We start from the raw sequence: 19153 nt of genomic DNA, 5'->3' as shown, positions 1-19153 counted from the left end.
GGCGCTGTGGCTTAGCTGGTTAAAGCATCTGTCTAGTAAACAGGAGATCCTGGGTTCAACTCCCAGCAGTGCCTCGTACAGCTTATTATTTTACCTAATTTGTGGAATTAAGCGACAAAATAACACTGTGGTGTTTGTCTTTTTTCAGGTTTCAGGAGGAAACGGATAGAAAGATGACTGTTCAAAAACGCCCTTTCATTGTCCAGACAGACCTCTCATAGAATGTGCCTGCCACAAGTTAATTTAAGGACACGTTCTTGTTTCTGGGCTCGTTGGGGTGGGGCCATAATTCACGATTTCAGGTTCAAAGTCGGAACTCGTCCAAATTTGGACCTCGACTTGTGATCTTGACCTGCGGTACAAACGTTTGCAAATAGGAAAAATAAGTCCTCAAATCGCTCCACCTGAATCTCCAGGCCCAGATGAAATATATCCCAGGATGTTAACAGAAGCAAGGAAGGAAAAAGCGAAGGCTCTGACCATCATTTTCCAATCCACCCTGGCAAAAGGTGTCGTGCTGGAGGATTTGAGGATTGCTAACGTTGTACCATTGTTTAAAAAGGGAAAAAGGGATAGATCGAGTAAATACAGGGCAGTCAGCATAAACTCGATGGTGGGTAAATTATTGAGCACAATTCTGACGGAAAGTATGAATCGTCATTTAGAAAGGCCCGGATTAATCAAGGACAGTCAGTGTGGATTTGTGAAGGGAAGGTCGTTTGAATTGAATTATTTGAGGAAGTTTCAAGGAGGATCGATGAGGGTAGCGCGATTGATGTAGTCTATATGGATTTTAGCGAGGCTTTTGACAAAGTCCTACATGGCAGATTGGTCAAAAATGTAAAAGCCCATTGGATCCAAGGGACATTGGCAAGTTGAATCCAAAATTGGCTGAGTGGCAGGAAGCAAGCGGTTGTGGTCGACGGGTGTTTTTATGACTGGAAGGCTGTTTCGAATGGGGTTCCATGCGGCTTCGGACTAGGTCCCTGCTTTTCATGGTACAGATCATTGATTTGGACTTAAATGTAGGGGGCATGATTAAGAAATTTGCAGATGATACAAAAATTGTTCCTGTGGTTGATAGTGAGGAGGAATGCTGTAGACTGCAGGAAGATATCCATAGAGCGGACAGGTGGATAGAAAAGTGGCAAATGCAATTCAATCTGAAGAAGTGTGAGGTAATGCATTTAGTCCGGGCGGGGGCGGGGCAAAAAGGCAAGGGAATACACAACAAATATTGTAATTAATTTGCCATTTACACTCCCATTCTGCAATTTTACTAATGTCTTCCTTTATTTTTCGCATTTTTCCTTTGTATTGACTACAGCTCGCAATTAGGTGTCATCCCTAAATTTTGAAATTGTACTTCCGATTCCCGTGTCCAAATCATGAATGTAAATTTTGAACAACAGTGGTCGCAGCACCGATAAATTGTGAACAGCAGTGGTCCCAGCACCGATAAATTGTGAACAACTGTGGTCCCAGGAATTTTGATCTTGAACTGCAGTTGAAACTTTTGCATAAAAGGAAATAACGTCCCCAAATCGTCCCACATGAATCTCAAACGCTTTGGGAAGAAGTTCAATGGAAACAATCAGGACTTTAAAGGCACCTCAACGACCTGAACTTTCGTTGAATGAATTTTGTTAGCCATTACATTCGACCATGAAATCGCCCTTGACGTTCATCTCACTGAAGCAGAGTGTGGCCGCTTTGTATCTGTGAGCATGTCGGTCGCGTGTTGAGCTTTGATATTGATCGCTTGCAATTTGCAAAATTTCATCAATCGTCAGGGAAAAGAAACCGAGAATCGAATTGTCCCTGTTGGTGATGAACTGAAGGGATTGGTGCTCCAAGCAGATCTGAAAAATGCGTGGTGCAATCGGTAAGAAGTTCCAAATCCACCCTCCAGCCACTCGGCAATCATATTAACTGAGCTTTACTCTGGCCCAGTGTCACCGCGCTGAAATCGAGTATTTGTGCGGCGTGTTTTTCTTCATAGTTGCTGGTTTAAGAGTGAAGACCGGCTTGTTGGATTTTCACTCCTGCAAGTTTCAACCATTCATTTTTCACTGACTGTGGACAGTTGTTATATTGGTCGCGACAAACTCAAAGTTTAGCCCAGTGAATTATTGGTTTAGCAGGTGATCTCTTCACCTGTTCTCGGCGGTGTTATGCGTTAGCGTGAAAGTTTGATTGTTCGAGCCCTTATTTTATTTTATCCTCAGGATTCATCGCCTCAAAGTTCCAGGGTTTCAACGCATGTTTTGGAATCAAGAAAATGTACCGGAATCATTGCCAGCTGAGCAGGACTGATATTCTACCATTTACCCTGCGGTCGGGAATCAGGCACATGAATCATATAAAGGAATGGGACATTGGCTTCACGGTAATTACAATTCTCCTTGACAGACAAGCCCCCGAAAGGCCCGAAGGGAGGCCGCATTCGCAGCAGGTGAGCTGGTTCGCTGTGACATGGAGATTTCTGTAGTGAGCGAGACCAGACTGTTCCAATGTTCAGAGAATAAATTTCACACCCTTTATTTTGGAAAAGCAAAACGGTGGGGATTTTTGTCATAGCCCGATGCCTTTCGTGTTGTATCAGATGTTCCTCGTTGCGTTACTTTCATCTTGATCGGAGAACCAGTTCGGGCGCTCCTGTGATAAACAGCGACAATTGCCAGATAATGTTAAATTTAACAACGACTCCACTGCGTTTTTAATCCCACTCTTAAGATGCAGTCTTTAAAATGAAAAAAATTCATTACATTCAAAGCATAAAAATCTTATTAAAGTTTTGACTGTCTCTCGGTAACCACGTCAACATCGCCTTCAGTCTGAAATAGAAAGTTATCGATTGATTCATGGTGATTAAAACAGGGACTCAACTACGAACAGGATTTAATTAGCTTCATGTAATTAATTTAATAAGTCCATAACTCTTTTTCAAGTTAATTCCCCAACTTGGAATCGAACCTCACGGCGGTGAGAGTAACGAATTCTCACCACCAGGCCATTGGGGAGCTCCCAAGATTGCGCACGAGACAAAGTGGAACTGATGACATTATTTTTTCTTTCGCTCTTTCATGATTCATTCAGCTCTGTGTTTATTCTCAGGCCTCTTATCTCTCCTTCTTTTCAGCTTCTGACTGTGGCTAAATATCAATAATATAGAACATCTCACAGCCCCGGTATATTTGCTGTTTCTCTGTGCAGTTCTGTGCAAAATCAAACTGTACGCAAATACCGACAGTGCCTCTCTTTCACTCCCCACAGAAGCAGCAGGAGATGCCACTTTAAACTGCCAGTTGCTTCAAATGATTCATGATGGACCTGCGTGGCCTTGCAGTTTTCCCAGGAGCTGCATTCAGTGCGTGAATTTTGGAAATGGAAACATGTCCATCAGCAGCTTGTGGTCGTATTTTACCTCACTTTCCATTTCATGTACATGCCTACTTGCACTTGGTGATGTCATTGCCTGAACATCACCTCTGTCGCGATATTATTTCGAACAGAAAATGCCATTTTGTGCGAGCAGTTTGTCTGGCAGGAAAATGACCTGAATTACAAAGGGCCAAGTAGGAAAGGCCGCGTTGCTCTGCTTGTTCGCAGCAAAGAATTTTCAGCGTTTCCTTGGGGTTTAGTGTTTAGGATTCGGCGCTTTCATCACAACGGCAATGGTTCGATTGTCGGTCTCAACATCCGCATATTATACACTCTACCATAAGTGTACTGTACTCAAATTGCTGATTTTTTCATTGTGAGGGGAAGAAACATAAACGTGTGGACATTAATTACGAATTCATCAGCTGGGTTGCACCTTTTCTTTTCCTACCGTCTCAGTCGCTCCATCTTTACCCTTCTCTGCTGGTGTTGCAGGTTCCATCATTCTTCGCTGTTCACGATGCCTGAGAAGTCCATCAGGAGAAAACAGGCAAAGTCAAGAGACAGAGACAGGGAGAGATTAAAACACAGAAATAAATTGTATAAATGTCAAGTTCTGCGAACGAGCAGAATTTAGAATGGAGCTTGGGAGAGATTCCTTCACGTGTCTTGCAATTTTGCAAGAGATCATTGGGCTCCGAGTTAAAAGCGTCGTTGGCGATGGAGCACCTCTCTGAGGGAGCGAACAAGGTCCGTTCGTTCAAGTTCATATTAATTTGAACACTGAACAAACTTTAAAAAGTAGCGCCTCGAACAGGATTCGAACCTGTGCAGGGAAACCCCATTGGATTTCAAGTCCAACGCCTTAACCACTCGGCCATCGCAGCTGCAAACATCAGTGATGCACAGCTATAAATCAGAATGCGTAGGGTTATCACACGAGATCTGTGACACTTTGTTCTCTCAGACAGGTTTCCAACTGGAAACTTACAGCTTGTTAATGTGCTGACTTTGCTGTCTCGGTGATAGAATTCTCATTTATCACGTGAGAAACCGGGGTTCGATTTCCGGTTCGTTTCGGATTATTTTCATTCTCCATTCATAAGATCGCGTGAATTGTGCGACATTCGCCCTCAGCTTCAATCTGCGCACCATTTGAGACATTTTCCATTCTCCACGTGTGTTGCGTCGAAGCTGGGTCGGCAATTCACATTGAAAGTCCGACTTCTTTATCACTGGGTCATCGCAGCTGCAAGCGACAAATCCGACACGGCTGCAGAAGAGAATGAAGAAGGTTATGACAGGAGAACTCTGAGACTGTATGTTGTTTTCGACAGGTTTCGAACTGAGCGCATGCCGCCGGCTGCTGTGCGGACTTTGTTATTTCAGTAATAAAATTTTTGCTGTCTGCGCGAGAGGCCCGAGTTCGATCACCACTCAAAAGAGGAGCATTTTTCATTCTCCATTCATGAGGTCACGTGAATTGGGATACGTTGACATTAAGCTTCAATCTGAACACCATCTTGTGACATTTTCCTTTCTCCATGTGTGTTGTCGTCGACAGAACCTCTGCATTCTGTCCTCCATTCACTGGAATAAAGACAATCCTGCCGACTACACCGCTGACAAGACGTGAGAAGCCAATTTGTGATTTTGAACGAAAAATGGTAACACCGGAGGGCTCGTCCGGGATCTCTCACATAACAATCAGCAAATCCCCAAAGCGAGATATCATACCCGAAGACCAAAGAGCCACTGATAACAGAGGGGTGCAACCAATGCAGAATTCTGTGCCACCCACAGCCGATCGGCCACCATTCTCTACATCCTATCACTTTTTCTATTCCGATGTACGCACATTAACTATTTCATAGCAACAATATTAGCATCTCTTGACCACATTCGTTTCGAATGTGCGAGTTGTAATATCAAGTGAGACTTTGCAGAATTAATTGCTCTGAAGCGACATTGTTGTCTGTCTCGGCATCCGCGGATGATCCACTCTCCCACAAGTATAACAGTGACTACACTTCAAAAATACTTCATTGGCTGTAAAGCGCTTTGGGAGGTCTTGATGTCGTGAAAAGCGCTTTATAAATACAAGACTTTGTTTTTATACTGGACTAAAAGTACTGATGATTTCACTATGAGGACGAAGCGACATCAATATGTGGACATTGGCTACGAATTCATCATCTGGGTTGGTCCTTTGCTTTTCCGACCGTCTCAGTCTTTCGATCTTTACCGTTCTCTTCTGGTGTCGCAGGTTCGATGAGCTTTGGCCGTTCAAGGAAGCCTGAGAAGTCCATCAGGGGAAAACAGAGCGGGACAGAGACAGGGAGAGATAGAGAGATAAAAGTATAGAAAATAAGCCTGAATATCAAGTTAGCAGAATTTTAAATGAAGCTTGAGAGAGATGGAATCATACACTCATAGAATCGTTGCTGCACAGAAGGAGGCCATTCAGCCCATTCAGCCTGCCCCTGCTCTCTTTAAGAGCAATCCAGTGAGTCCCATTCCCCCGTTCTTTCTCTGCAGACCCGCAAATAATTTTCCTTCAAATACTTATCCAATTCCTTTTAGAAAGTCACGATTAAATCTGCTTCCACCACCCTTTCAGGAGATGCATTCCAGATTATAACTACTCGCTGATTTGAAACGTTTTTCCTCATGTCGCCTTTGGTTCTTTTGTCAACCACCGTAAATCTGTGTCCTCTGGTTCTCGACCCTTCCGCCAACGGGAGCAGTTTCTGTTCAGTTACTTTATCTAAACCCGTCATGATTTTGAACACTTCTATCAAATCTCCTCTCAACCTTCCTGCCCTGAGGAGAACAACCCCAGCTTCTCCAGTCCATACACGTAACTGAAGGCCCTCATCACTGGAACCATTCCAGTAAATCTTTTCTGTATCCTCTCTGTGGCCTTCACATCCTTCCTAAAGTGCGGTGCCCAGAATTGGACACAATATTCCAGGTGTGGATTATTGTGAAGTTTCCTTCACGCACCTTGAAATTTTGCAACAGACCATTGGGCTCCCAATTAAAAGGCTCTGCCGCGGTGGAGGATCTCTCTGAGAGAAGGAAATGCGGCCCGTTATCTCCAGTTCATATTTATTTGAGCATTGAACAAAACTGTAAACAATAGCGCCGTGAGCAGGATTCCAATGAATCACCGAAAGACCCTGTCGAGTTTCAGATCGAACGCCTGAAGCACTCGGCCATCACAAGCAGCGAGTGCTGGTAATGCAGGGCTGTAAATCAGAATGCGCAAGGTACTCAGAGGAGATTTGTGAAATTCCATGTTGTTTCAAACAGGTTTCCAACTGGACACAGAGAGCCCGATACCATGCAAACGTTACTGTTTCACTGGTAAAATTTGCACTTACCACGCGAGGGAACAGGGTTCGTATTCCCGACCAATTTTGGAGCATTTTTATTCTGCACCTCTGAGATCGCCTGAATTGGGATAAATTCACCTTCAGATTCAATCTGCACACCGCCGTGAGGCATTTTACTTTCTCCATGTGTGTTGCGTCGATAAACCGGCTGCATTCTGGCCTCTGGACCTCAAACATGCTGGAGAATTAAATCAATCCTGCTTTCTGCAACGCTGAAAAGACGTGAGAAAGAAATGAGTGAATCTTCACTGGAAATAGTGAAACAGGAGGGTTCTGGGATTTGAACTGGGGACCTCTCACATATCAATCAGTGAAACGCCCAAAATGAAAACCATAATCCGAGAACAAGGAGCGGTCAGTAACACAACCGTTCAACCAGTCGAAAATTTCCCTGCTACTCACAACCGATCGCCCATTCTGTCAGACCGCTTCTGTCCATCGAATCATAGAATGGTTACAGCACAGAAGGAGGCTATTCGGCTCATCGAGCCCGTGGCGGCTTTTAAAAGATCAATCCAATTAGTTCCATTCCCCGGCCCTTTCCCGGTGCTCTGTATTTTTCCCCTTCAAATTCCTTTTTTAAGTCACGATTGAATCTGCTTCCACCATCCTTTCAAGCAGCGAATTCCAGATCAGAACTACTCGCTGCGTAATTAAGTTTTTCCTCATATCGCCTTTGGTTCTTTTGCAATCACCTCAAATCTGTGTCCTCTGGTTCCCGACCATTCCGCCAATTAAAACAGCTTCTCTTTATTTACTTTATCTAAACCCTTCATGAATTTGAACACTTCGAGCAAATCTCCTCTGAACCTTCTCTGCACGAAGGCGAACAACCCCGGCACGAGGCAAATGCGGTCAATTAGCTTCAATTAATTTATTTGATCATTAAATAGACCTTTAAAGACAGGCCTTGTTTTGTGGAAGTGTGAGCTGGTTGTTTAAATCGCTGGTTTCAATGTTTGGGGCGTTTCTCGATTCGAATTTTACCACTGACAGATTAATATCCATTTTGACCTGTTCACAGAAAACCGGATTGCAGTGCGATGGAGCAGAGGATTTGAAAGATGCTGAAAGTGAAAGTGCAGATATTAGTTTCATCACGGGGACAGGACACGTTTCCACAGGTAAGGACATCTCACTTCAAGATTCTTTCCAGCAGAGTGTGACAGGTGATCAGAGTGACCGGGCTCTAACGGCGCAATCGGTCCTTATATGAGTCACAGGCTCAGGAAATGCGGGGGTTTTTAATTCGAGTCTCACCAAGATCAAACAATCCTTTTCCTTGTGAACATTTCGACCGGAGTTGAAGGTACAATTGGTGTGTTCCACAATTCATTTAATTATCTGAATTGCCATGTGGTTCCTCCGGACTACACGGTTGCAAGAGCAGATGAGATGTTTCGTATTACTTGTATACAGGAGGGAGGCCGCAGTTTTGTAGACACAAACTATGATTTTGAACCATCTTCAAATCGTGGGATTTAACTGGAGCTTTAAACCAGCGCCAGCGGCCGCTCAGCCTGGATACTTTCCATCCTACACTTCAGGAGCTAGTTTTACAGGAATAGAATTACCGCAAGCAAGAATTCTACCCCTGAAGCACCAATGCTGCCACGGCAGCAGGATGCATGTGTCCAGTTAGAAACCTGTCTGAAGGAACATGCAGTCTGACAGAGCCGGAAGTCCAGCAGATTGACTTTCGGTCTGAGCAGATGATGAGTCACCTCCTTGAGAGAGTTTCGCCAATCCAGCTCAGAGTGGTTTAAGAATCATGAATTCGGCTGGGACTGGAGCCACTTGTGTAAGATGAAGTGTCGGGGGCAGTTTCACATCCTTGACGGACATTAATGATCCTGTTGCGGTTTTGCTGCAAAATTTCACTTTTCAGCTCCCGAACTAAAATCCAACGCCGTTGCAACTCGAATCCACAACCTTTGAATGGCTTATCAAACAAAACAAGTAGAAGTCCAACACACTCGCCATTGCGCTACAGGGTCAGTTACCAAAAAATCCCGAATAAAAAGAAAGACGTGTTTCTCCGGTCCAGGGGCAAAGTGACAATGGATATTATTCAAAAAACTGTCCCCGCGAATCTGTTTATATATTTTTATTGTGAAGCTTCGATTTTAAAAGTTATAAAAAGCCGAAATAAATAAAGTAAATTATAAGAATCGCATCCGTGATTAAGTGGTTACAACACACTCTGAGCAACTGAGTTAACCGGCCGTACTGACGGTCCATTAGACATTTTAATTAATGTCTGTACCTGTACGCTAGTTGGTAGCGCTTTCTGTACTTGGACCACTAAATCTCTCTGCTCCTCCACAGTTCCCAGTTTCTCACCATTTAGAAAACATTCTGATTTACCTTTCTTAGATTTAAAGTGGATGATCTCGCTCTCCCCCACATTGAACTATATTTGCTGCAGTTTTGCCCACTCACTGAATCTATCAATTCCCACTTTTCAACTTCCTGCTTCAATCTTCATGACTTATTGCGTCACCAGAAGGCTGCGTGTTCAAATCACGGGGTAACCGTTACTTTTCGAGCTGATCGGATTCTGGATCGTTCCGGGATGAATATTGTATCTGCTTTTTCTCAATAAACAGAACCTTGCTCTGAAGTCTGCTTCCCTGGTTTTCAAATTTCAGGAAGGCGTCTCATTCTGCCCTCGACTGTTGATTTTGACCTGCGGTTGAAACTTTTGCAAAGATGGAAAATAAGTCCCCAAATCGCTCCACGTGAATCTCAAACGCTTTGGGAAGACGTTCAGTGCAAACAATCAGGAATTTAAAGGCACCTCAATGACCTGCACTTTCTTGGAATGAGTTTTGTTCGCAATTGCATTCGACCGTGAAATCTCTCCCGGCTTTCATCTCACTGAAGTGAAGAGTGTGACCGCGTTACATTTGTCAGAGTGGAAGTGACGAGTTTGGGGTCGGTGTGGGTCGTTTACAACTTTTGAAATCTCACCAAGCAGCAGAGAAAAAGAAACTTGGATTCAAATTGTCCCTGTCAGTGATGAATTGAAGTGAATATCGCTCCAAGCAGATCTGGACAACTCGCAGTGCAGCCGCACAGGAGTTCCAAATCCACCTTCTCGCCACTCGGCAATCGCATGAACGGAACTTTACTCTGACCCAGTGTCACCGCGCTGAAATCGAGTTTGTCTCGGCCACACTTTTTCTGAACATCATGGTTACTGGTTTAAGAGTGAAAACTGCCGTCCGCTTCACTGTAAGTGCAAGAGACATCTTTGTAAACACCGAGTCGTGTCACAGACCTGCTCGTCGGACCTGCTCATTTCATCTCATCTCATTTTCAGCAAACCTGAATATTACTGGAATAGAGAATGGCGAATCACAGCTCGAGAAATCAATCCTCTCGACCACGAGGGGACTGAGCCTTCCAACAGACAGGTGTTTAATGGCAAAGTGAGTTCAATGTTCAGGAATAATTGAGCACAGATTTTCGGTCGTGCAAACTTCACACACTTTATTTTGGAAAAGTGAACCGATAGTATAGAGAATTTATTTTGATCGCTGCAACCTGAATTTTTAGTTCGTTGAATCAGTCGTTCAACAGCAAACGTGTTCTGTCTCTGTGGCGTAATCGGTTAGCGCGTTTGGTGGTTCGATCCCACCCAGGGACGGTGGGGAAACTTTTATCTTCATGGTATCGCATTTCCTGGTTCTGATGTTTGTTTTGGCTGCAAAACAAATGCCCGGTTTCGATGGCCAGCTGAGCACGGCCGATCTTCCACCATTCGACCTGTGATTGGCTTCGCGGAAATCTGAATTCTTCTTGACAGACAAGGTCCGAAGGTTGCAGGAGAGGCGCTTCACACTGACATGGATATTTCTGCAGTGACCGACACCAGACTGTTTCCACAATGAATGTCACCGCCTTTTATTTTGGAAACGCAAAATTGTATTCACATTCCGATGGGTTTCAGTTGATTTGTGAGAGATCATGAAAGGATCCTGCAGCGCTGCCTCTGATAATAACAACAGTTCTAAGCCGCATTTCAGTCGCGGCAACAAATCCCTGCATCCGAGTATTTGCACCGTTACACCGGAATATCTGCACCATTACACCGGAGTATCTGCACCTTCAAATCCGAGCATCTGCACCTTTGCAGCAGAGTATCTGCACCCTCACAGTGGTGTATCTGCACCAGCACACTGGGATATCTGCATCGTTATACCGGAGTATCTGCACCGTTACAACCATGAACTCATCAACTGTCCCTAATCCTCTTTATCAGCGTCGGGAGACCTAAACAAAACCCAACAGAGAAGACATTGGCTTTATGATTCTTCACTAATGTCCGGACACATTTTTATTTCCGGTACTTGAAGGGAGATTTGGGGAAAGTGGCCGCTGATAGTCAGAAATTAATGCTTGTTTTTTTTTCCAGCGGGCTTGTTGGTCTATGGCTATGATTCTCGCTTCGGGTTTGTTGATTGAAATATGTGAGAGATCCCGGGTTCAAGTCCCAGACGAGCCCTCATTTTTTTTCCCCCCAGACTTTTGATGTTGAGCTGCTGTTCAAACTGGCAGGGTGTTTGGAGGTATCTCAATGATCTCACGTTCTCTGAATGCATTCTACTTGCAATTGCAATGGACCTTGAAACCGCTCTCGGATTTCATCTCACTGAAGCAGAATGTGGCCGCATTTTATCTGTCAGCGTGCAGGTGACGAGGTTGTGGTTGATAACCGCGGGCACACCTGTCCGGACATTAGTATTCAGAATGTACAAAATGCTGTCTCAAATACTCTGTTGTCATCCACGGAGCTCTAGTTTTCCATGCCCTAACTTTCCCCGAGTAAGAATGTGTCCAGTCTGCACCCAAACTATCTCCTCACTCAAAGCCTCCCATTGCTCATTTACTGTTTTACCTGTCAATCTTTGATTCCAATCCACCTGGACCCGATCCCTTTTCAACTCGCTGAAATTCGATCTTCCCAGTTGAGTATTTTCATACTTGATTTGTCCTTGCATTGTCCACAACGACACATTGGACCCTCTTTGCATCCTCCTCACAGCTCACATTTCACCCCAGCTTTGTGTCGTCTTCAAACTTGGAAATGTTACATTCCGTTCCCTCATCCATATCATATATTGTCCAATGTGATTTCGACAAGTTGGGTGAGTGGGCAAGAACATGGCAGATGCAGTATAACGTGGATAAATGTGATGTTATCCACTTTGGTTGTAAAAATAAAGAGAGATTGTTATCTGAATGGTGATAGATTGGGAATTGCAACGAGACCTGGGTGTCCTTGGACACCAGTCGCTGAAAGCGAGCATTCAGGTGCAGCAAGCAGTTAGGAAGGTGAATGGTATGTTGGCCTTCATTGCAAGAGGATTTGAGTACAGGAACAGGGTCGTCTTACTGCATTGATACAGGGCCTTGGTGAGGCCACACCAATATCTGGAGTATTGTGTGCAGTTTTGGTCTCCTTATGTGAGGAAGGATGTCCTTGCCATGGAGGGAGTGCAACGAAGGTTTACCAGACTGATATATATTGTGACTAGCTGGGGCACAAGCAGTGATCCCTGCGGTACCCCACTGGTCACTGCCTGCCACCCGGAAAAAGACCCGTTCATTCCTACTCTGTTTCCTGTCTGTCAACCAATTCTCAATCCATGCCAGTCTATTCCCCACAATCCCATGTGCTTAAATTTTGCACGCGACACCTTGTGTGGGACCTTATCAAAAGCCTTCTGAAAATCCAAGTACACCACATCTACTGGTTCTCCCCTAACTGTTCTACTAGTTACATCCTCAAAAAACTCCAGTAGATTTGTTAAGCATGATTTCCCTTTCACAAACCTATGCTGACTTTGTCTAATCCCATTGATGCCTTCCAAGCGTTCTGCATTAACATCTTTTAAAATAGACGAGCATTTTCCCCACGACTGATGTTAGGCTAACTGGTCGTAATTCCCTGTTTTTTCTCTCCCTCCTTTTTTAAATGGTGGAGTTACATTTGCCACCTTCCAATCTGTAGGAACCGTTCAGGAGTCTATATAATTTTGGTAGATGATCACGAATGCATCCACTATTTCCAGGGCCACTTCGTTTTGTACTCTGGGTTGGAGATTAGCAGGCCCTGGGGATTTTTCAGCCTTTCGCCCCATTAATTTGCCGAGCACTATTTTTTTTTAAACTAATACTTGTTTCCTTCAGTTTGTCCCTCACTAGGCCCTTGGTTCCCTAACATTTCTGGAAGGTTATTTGTATCCTACTTTGTGAAGACAGAACAAAAAGTATGTGTTTAATTGTTCTGCCATTTCTTTGTTCCCAATTATAACTTCCCATTTCTGACTGTAAGGAACCTACATTTGTCTTCACTAATCTTTTTCTCTTGACATATTTTTATAGAAGCTTTTACAGTCAGTTTTTATGTTCCCTGCTAGTTTACTCTATCTTTCCCCTCTTAATCAATCTCTTTGTCCTCCTTTGCTGAATTCTAAACTGCTCCCAATCCTCAGGCTTGCGGCTTTTTCTGGCAATTTTATATGTCTCCTCTTCGGATCTAATACTATCCCTAATTTCTTTTGCAAGCCACGGTTGAGCCATCATTCCTGTTTTATTTTTGCGCCAGACAGGCATGAATAATTGTTGTAATTCGTGCATACGTTCTTTAAATATTAGCCATTGCCTCCAGACCGTCATCCCTTTTAGTAAAGTTCCCCAATCGATCCTGGCCAACTCACCTCATACTTTCGTAATTTCATTTATTTAGATTCAGGACCCTAGTTTCGGATTCAACTACTTCACTCTCCATCTTAATGAGGAATGCTATCAAGTTATGGTTGCTCTTCCTTCAGGGACCCCGCACAACAAGATTGTTAATTAATCCTTTCTCAGTGCACAATACCCATTCTAGGATCGTCTGTTCTCTAGTTGGTTCCTCAACATACTGGTCTAGAAATCCATCACGTGCACACTTCAGGAATTCCTCCCCCACAGTATTATTGCTAATTTGGTTTGACCAATCGATGTGTAAATTAAAGTCACCCATGATTATAGTTGTACCCTTCTTGCATGCGTCCCTAATTTTCTGTTTAATGCCCTCCCCTACATCTCCACTTCAGTTTGGGGGGAGGGGGCAACAGACCACCCCCACCGACGCTTTCTGCCCCTTGGTGTTTTAGCTCCACCCATAGAGATTCCACATCCTGATTTTCGGAGGAAATATCCTTCCTTACTATTGCATTTATTTCCTCCTTTACTTGCAACGCTACCCCACCTCCTTTCCCCTTTTTGCCTGTCGTTCCTAAATATTGAATACCCGTGGATGTTCAGTACCCATCCTTGGTCACCCTGCAACTATGTCTCCATAATCGCAACTATTATACCCGTTAATATCGATCTGCATTTAATACATCTACCTTATTGCGAATGCTCTGCACATTAAGACAACGCTTTAGACTGGTTTTGAAGATTGCTAGCCATCTTAGTATTATTTTACACTATGAGCCTATTTGTTTTTTCTGCCTTCCACGATTGCTTCTTCCCGTTCTGTCTTGTTTCAACCTCCTCCGCCTTCCTGCTCAAATTCCCATCCCCAACAGCACTAGCAAACACCTTCACGAGGACATCGGTCCTGGGTAGCCCATCCCACTTGTACAGGTCCCACCTTCCGCAGAAGCGGTCCCAATGTCTCAGGAACTTAAATCCCTCCCACACCATCCCTGCAGCCACATATTCATCTGGTCCATTCTCCTGTTCCAAAAGCCAGAGAGACCAGCAGCCAGCAGGCATGCGAGGAGAGCCCAACACTTCAGGCTTGGCAAAGTGGTCAATCGATGCCCTCAGGGAATAGGTAATTCCAGAGACATGGGCCCAGGACCAACCCACAGGATCAGAGTTAGAGGCAAATGAACCAGTCATTCCTGCCCGACACCATTTTACGACAAACCCACCGCAACTTTGCCCCGGATCTCAATCCGAATGGTGGGGGCAGGGGTAATTGTTGGCTGCAGCCGTCGGATGCTGCACAAACAATTCTCAAACCAGGCACCAAGTTAACTCACTGCAGAGAGTAAAATCCAGCGAGCATTTGGAAGATAACACGAGACCTGCAATCATCTATAACAGGAGTTTATTATCCAACAGACATCTACAGTTCCATAGAGCTGCACTCGGAGCCCACCCTGCGGCCAGGCTCCATTTTCCACATAGCAACAGTCCCGACCAACAGGGCCACGGAGAGCAGCGCTACCCCAATCGCCAATCCAGGAACACGGGAGGGTGAATCAACAGCAGTATCTGTGGGGAGAATCCAGGGTTAGATGGGCATCAGACACTCAATCACTAGATACAAGTGGAGCTTACTGCTTACCTTTCTCGTCCTGGTGGATTCGAGCAGCCAACCTCGCTTCACCTTCCAGGAAAAGGATGGGTCCATTAGCGGTCACCAAGACCCCAGACCGGTCATCGGCGCTTCTTCGCCTTTCTGTGGGACAAGGAGAACAAGAGACAGTTTATGGTGAATGATTAAATCTTCAGCTCTCTGCAAATCCTGAATCAGATGGCCTCATGCAAAAAACATCAAGGCCCTGGGTACCGGACTGAGTTTAGAGTTCCGGCTATAATTGCATCTGGTTCTCACCAAACCGATTCTCAGAAGGACGCGGCATTTGAGCAGAGTTTGCAATTGCTGCCGCCACAATGGCCAGTCTGGTCTCCTGGTGAAGAGACACTGATGCATTACATTGACCCGCAGTTTCTTGAGACTTTGACAATTGGCCAGGTGTCCGGCCCCGGGACATCCGTTCGGTTCCACCCTGAATTCCTGGTGTCAGAAAGGGGACAATTAGATGCTGGTTAAATGTTCTCCAAGGCCAAGGGTGGACTCTTCCGAACCGGATATGGAACACACCCGTGCCAACAATGGGGATTCTGCTCCTCAGGGATTGGCAATTAGGACAGCTCAGCATCCGGGCAAGTAGCAAGGAACCAAAAATACTTCATTCATCCCAGCTGAAGGATTAGAGCATCCTTCACAATTACTGATCTGGTGCAAGATGTGCTCAGACCCGCTGACCTAGATTGCTCGTCTAATGGAAACCGGCACCGAATGGAACGGGACAAGTTCCCAGATCCGGGACACTCAGCAAGTGGCCGAGCACTGGGCACAGGGTGAGGGAGCCCCATGTCCAGATGTCCCACACCCACCCCTCCCAATCAGGGTTTAGTTTCTATTCAGATCACAGGTACTTACTGGAGCTGCAGGGAGCCGTGCAGTTCTCTCGGGTGGAAGGGTAGCAAACCTCAGCACTACAGTGGAAATAAACCTGCAAAGGGACAGTGCGGTATGGTCAATCCCACAGGTTACAGTCAGATTAATGCTTCTACAGTCAACCGACCAACAGAGGCCTGCTCACTTATTAAGAGCCAGGCAACAAGTGATACCAAGTGATGTGGAAAGAAGCACTGAAGGAAACTCACCTCTCCGGTCAGAGCCCGGCCCGAAACTCGGTCCCAGAAAGCGAACGTGCTGACTACAAAACGATTATGGTGAGTTGGGAACCGCAAATGGGAAGCAGCGTTTACTGGTAGGAGGCGGGTTTTGTAGTTATCACCAGCAAAGGGGCACCTGGAACAGAGACAGAGAGGCGTCACGGGGAGAGGAGACCTCCAATAGATGGCCACACGGTTATAGGTTTACATCAACCCAATTATTCCGGAGAATGGACCAAAATGTCACCTTCGAAGGAATATTTCCCCAATCACTAACCCGGACTGAAGCAATGATTTCTGTATTAATCCCCGCCCATGTCGCCCCCTCCCCAATCCCCACACTGCCACAAGCCCCCTCACTCGATCCCTTACCTGCCCACCAGGAGGTCCCATCGGAGCCCCGAATACGGCTCGGGGGTGGGGGTCGCCCAGCAGTCATTGAGCACCAGCACAAGGGACGGATCGTTCCGGTTCAGAACACGAACCTCCACAAACACGGGGTCCCGGAGCACACTCAGGATCGGGTAGTCACTGGCCACATACCAGCTCCGGTAACCACCATCTGAAAAGAGAAAGATGAAGGGCGGGCACTATTTGGAGAGAGACTGAATTTGGACACTACTATCAGCGAGCACTCATTACCTCTCGCTATTCTCAGCTCCAGAAGCAGGATCCCGGCCTCAGTAGCTGGCAGTGGCGGAGAAAGGGTGTAAATTCTGGGCTTCACCTGCAGATCAGACTCCTGGCTTCCCCTGTAACTGCACTGGACATGGAGCCTGCAAGAGAACGGACACGGCTGGAGAATCCAGCTCCTCACTGTCTCTACCCGCTGAATGTGCTCCTATTCTCACCTGAAAGGGCTGTCCCGGGTCACCGATCCCAAAGCGCCATCCAAGATCTCAAACTCACCCAACACATCCGTTTCATACAGGATGTTCATGCCGTCCAGCTACAAGAGACAGAAGACCATCATTCCCGAAATGAGCCATTGATGGGACTCCCAGCCCACAATACCTACCCGCTGAGTAGCGCCACATTCAGTGACTGCGAACTGAAAGAGCACAGTGTCTGCAGAGGCCACGATCGGATTGCACTCAGCTCCTTCTCCATCCTTCAGATGGACCGTTGTCAGGTTTACAGGAGGCAGCGTCAAATCCTTGGAGATAGCGATGAGGACCTGCCCATCCTTGGTGCAGACTGCAAGAGAGTCAATGAAAGGCGGTTAGTTGACCCACGGGGAGGGTCAAGGGAACCGTTACAGGGAAGGGGACAAACCCCATCCATGTTTCAGTTTCGATCCCGTCCCCTTGTCTGTCTGATGGAAACCAGTTGACCAATTACAGCTCGTCACCACGCTGCTTGGATTTAAATTGCGCGCATCGCCGATAGATATTAAATATCAAATTCAAATGGTCAGTGGCAGCAGGGGCCGGGGCTCATTCACTCTGCCCCTCCCCCCAATCTAGCTGGACAATTACACGTGGCAGAATGCAACCAGTGTGAGTCCCAAGTCACCGAGCAACGGTGGAATGATTTTAACTGCAGATATTGTGTCAAAGGCCGATTAACTATTTCGCTTTCTGTTTGATTACCAGCCCCCAATCCCACAATCATTTATACTCTGCGGGATTAGAGACTCTCAATCACACCACCATGTCCACTTTCCGGACTGGAAAGGTTTGAAATTGCAACTGACGTTGTATGACAGGAAGGAGAAAGAGGAAACTGTCCAGGGAAACCCCTAGTACAGCTAGATTGCGGGTGAACCTGGAAAGTCCTGGCCCAGAACATAAACGAACTGAGAATACACCCACCTGGAAGACTGTCCAGTGAATAGAAACACGGCGGTGCATCCCGGCTCCCCGCATCAAAGCAGCAGCCTCTCTGCACACACTCACTGGCTTCAATTCCCGGAAATCCGCAGTCTTTGCGGTTTTTGGGAGACAGCCAACATTTATCGGCGGGGAAAAGGAGAGAGGGCGGCTGAGCTGAACAGATGACAACAAGTAACAAACCAAGAATCCCCGAGCCCTCCATTATAACTAACAAACTCTCCCAGGTAAGTGAGAGTAGAAAACCGACTCCCTCTTTTTATCGCAGCGCTGTTAACTGGCAGTAATTGTCTGTTCCAATCAGCCTGAGGCACAGTCCGAGGCCCACGGGCTCCGGAACATAAACCAGCATTCGCACGGCTCACACGGAGATGGGCCTGTTTTTAATGGAAGAAAAAAGGTGAGACTGGGTCCAACGACAGCTCCACAATTCGCCCCCGGACTTCTTGTTTGGTTGCATTGAAATTGTTGCTTTTTTCCCCCTTGACACCTTTATTTCTTCATCACAAAATTAAAAGAAACTGAACCACATCACATTATTAGTTTCTATTTTGCTTTTTTAGTCACTTTTATTTCTTGGACCCAACGTCACCTTTAATAGTTGATAAAAAAATAGGCCCCATCTCAGTGTGACCCGTGGGAATGCGGTTTTTTAAAATACTAATTAATAAACAGAGTCAAATCAATATGTTATTGTCCAGATACAGTACGGTAGCATTAGTGGTTATGTTACTGAACTTGTAATCTAGCAGGCCTGGATGAATAATCTACGTGTCATAAGTTCAAATTCTGCCACGGCAGCTGGGGAATTTAAATTCAATTAATTAATTAAAATCTGGAATTAAAATACTACTATCAGTAATGCTGGCGATGAAACGACCGGATTGTCATAAATAAAACCCATCTGGTTCACTAATGTCCTTCAGAGAAGGAAACCTGCCGTACTTACCCGGTTGGCCTATGATGTGACTCCAGGCCCACAGCAATGTGGTTGATTCGTAATTGCCCTCTGAAATGGCCTTGCAAGCCATTCAGTTGTAAAAACTCGTGTAAAAAAAG

At 45.6% G+C, this 19153-nt stretch overlaps 1 protein-coding gene and 2 non-coding genes across 3 annotated transcripts; 1 reads left to right on the top strand and 2 right to left on the bottom strand.

Moving 5' to 3' along the window:
- Nucleotides 1–74, top strand: trnat-agu (transfer RNA threonine (anticodon AGU)). The gene has a single exon. It is a non-coding gene; the product is annotated as a tRNA-Thr (tRNA).
- Nucleotides 75–4189: 4115 nt separating this feature from the next.
- On the bottom strand, nucleotides 4190–4271 carry trnas-uga (transfer RNA serine (anticodon UGA)). Its single transcript has one exon. It is a non-coding gene; the product is annotated as a tRNA-Ser (tRNA).
- Nucleotides 4272–14882: 10611 nt separating this feature from the next.
- LOC137335636 (zona pellucida sperm-binding protein 4-like) lies at nucleotides 14883–18305 on the bottom strand. The gene is made up of 9 exons (XM_068000933.1): nucleotides 18077–18305; nucleotides 17281–17459; nucleotides 17114–17211; nucleotides 16905–17038; nucleotides 16635–16824; nucleotides 16251–16398; nucleotides 16024–16096; nucleotides 15142–15255; nucleotides 14883–15068 (listed from the first exon to the last, which is right to left on the bottom strand). Exons 1-9 carry the CDS (start codon nucleotides 18297–18299, stop codon nucleotides 14920–14922), a joined length of 1308 nt encoding a protein of 435 aa, XP_067857034.1. The 5' UTR covers nucleotides 18300–18305; the 3' UTR covers nucleotides 14883–14919.
- Between the last annotated feature and the right edge of the window lie 848 nt (nucleotides 18306–19153).

The sequence above is a fragment of the Heptranchias perlo genome, chromosome 20, assembly GCF_035084215.1.
Source record: "Heptranchias perlo isolate sHepPer1 chromosome 20, sHepPer1.hap1, whole genome shotgun sequence".
Taxonomy (NCBI): domain Eukaryota; kingdom Metazoa; phylum Chordata; class Chondrichthyes; order Hexanchiformes; family Hexanchidae; genus Heptranchias; species Heptranchias perlo.
This window is presented reverse-complemented; position numbering and strand designations above follow the sequence as displayed.

Coding starts and splice junctions, on each gene's coding strand:
- LOC137335636 (XM_068000933.1), bottom strand. CDS start 18,299: ATGGAGGGCTCGGGGATTCTTGGTTTGTTACTTGTTGTCATCTGTTCA. Junction 17,212..17,280: donor AATGTGGCGCTACTCAGCGG/GTAGGTATTGTG, acceptor TGTCTCTTGTAG/CTGGACGGCATGAACATCCT. Junction 17,039..17,113: donor ACCCGGGACAGCCCTTTCAG/GTGAGAATAGGA, acceptor GTTCTCTTGCAG/GCTCCATGTCCAGTGCAGTT.